Below are 5371 nucleotides of genomic sequence, written 5' to 3'. Positions count from 1 at the left end.
TGACCCCCACCTCCTTCTTTCGCAAATATCTTGACTTGTGTTCAAGATAAATGGATATATTTCCCATCCAAATAAAGACAAGTAAATAGGCTTTAAGGTGACACCAATGATTCAATATGACCAAAAATTGACGAGAGCCTGATTCCACCACGCTGTCTTATAGTTATAAGACAGAGAAGTAAGACAATTACCTGCGTGTGTTTTTACGGTCCCGTACAGCCAAGAAAAATTTCCCTCTGGGATAATAAAGTATTATCTTATCTTATCTTGTCTTATCTTACATTTTATATTATTATCTCGCTTGATATCTTATGGTCTATGGGTTCTTGCGTGACTTTCCTTTTCTTGTACCGGGTAGCACGATCATGAAAAGCAAGAAAATAAATGGTAAACCTTGACTATAGCATTAAACTGTATTTTGGTGACGCTGAAAGGTGCATACTTGGTAGAGCTTTGGGAGGGTGTAAAAATCGAAAATTCTCAAAATTTGGACTTATATACTCGTAGGTGGATTGCTCGCAACAGCGACGATGTGTAGTTGACTCATCTTTCGTTGAGCGTCTGAGATAACGTTCTACCGTCGCGATGACGTCATCTTCTCAAAGAGGTTATATTTAGAACTAGAGTTTGTGGCAGTGATGTCACCCACGTAAACGAACAGGGGCTGCATGTGCCCACCCTGGGACGCTGAACCTCAAGAGCAAGATATCCAAAGTTCAACAGACGGGTGAGTACTTTACGAGACTCACTTGGAGGCGTCTCGGCGGTCGATGGAGAAAATCTACAAGCTTGCACTGAAAATTGAGGGCAGGGTGGTGTTTTTTAAATTTTCTAGAGCTCCTGAGGAGCGAGGTAGGGGCTCCGATTGTTCATGTAATCGGGACACGCAGATCATACCGATGAGGGCAAAAAAGACCCCCCATTTCTGACACATGTGACGTCACCGCTGCGTGCTCCAGTATTATAATATTATAACCTCTTTGTATCATCACTGCCATGCTGTGGTTACTGTGTTCGCCGGACCGTTTGTGTAGTAGAGAATATGTCCTAATATGTGAGGGGGTGTGGTGGAATCAGGCTCTCGTCAAAATAATCAAAGAGAAGAAACTTGCTTTATTCCGCAGGTTTGTGAATTTTTATCAAATTTTTGTTTTTTGACTCAACACCTTTCATGCCTATTAAAGAACTCATTTCTGTGTGGATTTTTCTGAAAAACGTTGATTAAAAGCACAAAAAGTGTATATTTTCAGTTACCACGGACTCTTAAGCTAAGGAAATAACTAATCTTTGGCGGACATTTTCTCACTAATTTTACCTAAAAAAACAGGTGACCTCCACTTCCTTCATTCACAAGCATCTCGACTTGTATTCAAGATAAAAGGATATTTTTTCATCCAAATTAAGTCAAGTAAACAAGCTTTAAGATGATACCAATAACTCTACATGCCCAAAAATTGATGAGAGCCTGATTCCACCACGATGCCTCTCATATTATGCTGTGTAGCGTGCGCGGGAAAGCAACAGAGCCCTGCACTTTCGACATAAAAAAGAAGAAAAGAAATCAAACCTGTGCAGTATCAGAGCAGCGTACTTTTGAACGATATCAATACCATACGATTGCCAATACCATTCAACGGTCACATTCTCCCTGACAAAAGTTACTTTGTACTGTTCCCATAAAACGGAGTGAACGAAATTATCAGATGACTTAATTGAAAATGTGATTGAGGCGTGTTCGTGACAAATGAAGGGAAAACTGTTTCATAAAAACGATTTTTTCACGTCTTGCATTTAAAAGCCTTTTTATTTTCTTTCATTGAGCTATAATTGTGGGGTGAATGTGTCAAAAATAGCTATTACTCAGATAAGCCGTGAGATATGACACCACAACACACTAGAAATGTAATGCAGCCATATCTTAAATTGATATTATATAACAATAGTCTCAAGTTCAGTAAAACGAAGAGATATGAATTAAAGAGCTGGATGGTATTGGTATTGATAACCAGGAATCAACTTGTATCTCTATGTTATCGTTCAAAAGCAAAGACCGTACATAACAAGCTTGTTCACTCAGCCAAAAAAGTGTCTACCGAAATCTTCACTTGGCCTCAGATGGTGCTGCAGTCGCTGTTTAAAAGCTCTCTTTCGTTTCTCCAGGTATTGTGCAAGCAGATCGGCTGCTGTTACTGGGTTTAATATCAACAATTCAGGTTCGCTCAGTGCGGAGTTTTTAGGGGATTTTAAAATTTTTTTTTTTTTTTTTTTGGGGGGGGTGTATTTTAATTTCAAAGACTTCTCGTATCTCATTCTAAAGCCAAATTTAACGACAAACATAGTCACTTCTTCCACCTAGTGAATGAGAGGCGAACACCCTAACTTCTAGACCACGAGAGCCCCTTTGGTTGCGACTGAGGGTCATGGTTGTCAGCCGCTACGTCGGCAAAGTTGTTGTCATTGTTATTGCTGCTGTTGTTATTGTTGTTTTTGGTGTTGTTGCTAAGGACTATATAATTGTCGATGTGCTTATCTAGAAGGTTCAGGAGGAAGATGAGTATGAAGCGGAAGATCAGGAAGAGATGCTTTTGAATAATGTCGCTCAAAACACTTATATTACGCCCTTCAAATGAATAGATAGATAAATAAATGAATAAATAAATAAATAGATAAATAGACGAATAAATGGATGAATGAATGAGTAAATGAATAAATAAATAATGAATAAACAAAATAATGAATGAATGAATGAATGAATGAATGAATGAATGAATGAATGAATGAATGAATGAATGAATGAATGAATGAATGAATGAATTTTAAAAATAAAATTGTAATAATATCACATAAGGTACAAAATAAATATTTCAACAAATCAATACGTAAAAAAATCATTAAAAGTTTGAATTTCATTATTTTGAAATAAAAAGCACCGTACTTAGATAGACCTATATATATATATACTATAACGTTGCTCTCAGTTTGCTAATGGTTTTTCTTCCTGCCCAGGACTGGTTGGCTTTGTCTGGCTTATCCTGTTTGCCATCTTCACTGCTGAGACTCCGGCTACCCACAAGTTTATCACGGAGAAAGAGAAAGTCTACATCACTTCATCCCTCCCTGTTGTCACGAAGGAAGATGTGAGTCAAATAAGGTGTATTATATACAATGTAAAACTAGCTGTAAAGCCTAAGCAGAGAGATCACGTCCGGCACTTTCGTTATAAAGGAAAGGTACGCAGATTTGTTTCGTTTCTCGGTGGAATAATCACAATGGCCAAAGAAGGAAATGTACTTTTTGTTAAATATATTTGTCTAAATTAAGGAAATGAATAAATAAGAAAAAAGGCTCTGTAAAGGGGACCTATCTATCTGTTTGCAGGTACTTGGTAACTTTCAACTCTGTAACTGTGGAAGTTTTCTGGGAAAAAATGACACATGTGTCTCCAAATTGCGAAAAAATAGAATAGATTATGCGTGTGAATCTGTATGTGTGTGTGCTTGTCTGTGTGTGTATGTGTGTTCGTGTGCATGTGTGTATGGCTGTGTGTGTGCATCTTTTTCAATGTGTGTGAGTGTGTGTGTGTGTGTGTGTGTGTGTGTGTGTGTGTGTGTGTCTGTGTGCCTGTGTCTGTGTGTGTATGTGTGCGTATGTGTTAATGTGCGTAAGCACTACGTGTAGGCCTATACAGTAATACCCATTCACTTTAAATTTGTGAAAAAAAACTAAAAATCTACACCCTGAAAACAAAAGTATCAAACAAACAATATTTCATCAAGCCACAGTGATCTTATCAAAAGTTGGAGATGACGGGAATGTCTGGATTTGGCGTATATTGCGCTTTGCAATACCACCCTCCAAATACGAGTACAACGGTGTCCAAACGAAACATGAAATATAGGATATTCACACATTTACTGTGTCAAAGTGGATGGTTGGCGGGTGCTCTGGTGTGGTTTTTTGCTTCTTCTTTCCTATCAAAGATCTATCGTCCTTATCTCCCCTTCTTTTTAATGTTTGTTACTCTCTTGTAACACCTCTAATCTTGGCGCTCATATGACCTTATGCAGTTGCGAGTGCCGTAAAACCTCTACTAAAACTAAACTTAACTACTGTGTCAAAGCCGTGCTCTGCATACCCACATATACAGCAGACACATTAAACACATAATAAATTCTGCATAATCTGATGCATTACTCAATCTTACGTTTACGTTTAGAGTCGCCCTAGATATACGACCATTCATAATTAACCTTAAAAAATCAGCCTTGGCAAAACTGTGAAATCAGAGAAAGTGAAGCTCGTGATTATGCTTGTAGTGGGGTACAGGGGTGAATCAACTTTGTGGAATGGTCACGTATTCTCTCCCCGTCGTTTTGTGTACGAAAAATTCTGAAATTATACAAACTGAGCCCCAAAAAGTGAAATTATGCGATTCTGTTAATTTTAACAAAGAATTATTAACTAGGGAAAATAATCAGAGATTATGCAAGAAATGATCAAATTTTTCTAAATTATGCCGGGTGCATAAAACCACGGGGACAGCGTATTGCATTTCAAATGAACGGAGAGTTGACAAATACAATATCATTACGTACGTGGGTAGTTGGCGGGGGCTCTGGTGTGGTTTGCTTCTTCTTTCCTATCAGACATCTATCGTCCTGATCTCTCCTCCTTCTGTTTTATGCTTGTTACTCTCGTGTAACGTAACACCTCTAATCTTCGGCACTTATGTGACCTTATTGTGTTGCAAGTGCCGTGACACTCTTACTAAAACTAAAAACTAGGAGAGTTGAAACTCGACAATGAACACTGTTTTGTTTTTAGATACAATGTAATTTCAAACTGATTGAAAACCAGTGCAGCCACAATAAATAGAAGCCCCATCTCCACGAAAAAATTAAACTTTATACTAGTTGTGGTCATTTGTATTAAATCTTTATGTGATACATACATTTGTGACTGCACTATTTTCCCATCAGTTTGAAGCTAACTATGCTGTATCTTAATGATGTTGTTTATCGTGCAGATACAGTTTCTGTTTCTTTTATATTTTCAAAGTACGTCAATTCCACCAGTGTTGATGCATCCCAATAGAAGCACAGATTCACTTTTAAGTTTTTCTATTTTCACATAATTTTGCCAAGGTTGATTTCTAAACATTAATTTTGATCGAACATATTATCTGGGGCGACTCTTATCGCTGATGTAACATTAATGTGTCAGATTGCGCAGTTTGTAAAGCTTTGAATCCTTATGCTACTCGAATGGCTAGTGGATAAATGAGTGAATGCATTAATTTCATTTTATTTTGTAAAACACACACACAGACTAACACGCTTGTATGCACGTGAGTGTGTGTATGCGTGTCTAT

At 37.6% G+C, this 5371-nt stretch overlaps 1 protein-coding gene across 1 annotated transcript in view; it reads left to right on the top strand.

Annotated features, from left to right (window-relative positions):
• The window catches only part of LOC101847902 (uncharacterized transporter slc-17.2), a gene marked incomplete in the record, with an annotated part of 29220 nt that overhangs the window by 18531 nt on the left and 5318 nt on the right, over nt 1-5371 (top strand). Inside the window, 1 exon segment of the mRNA XM_013087473.2 lies at nt 3007-3137. Within this exon segment, the coding sequence (XP_012942927.1) occupies nt 3007-3137 (131 nt within the window).

Source organism: Aplysia californica, unplaced genomic scaffold, assembly GCF_000002075.1.
Source record: "Aplysia californica isolate F4 #8 unplaced genomic scaffold, AplCal3.0 scaffold00590, whole genome shotgun sequence".
Lineage (NCBI taxonomy): Eukaryota > Metazoa > Mollusca > Gastropoda > Aplysiida > Aplysiidae > Aplysia > Aplysia californica.
This window is presented reverse-complemented; position numbering and strand designations above follow the sequence as displayed.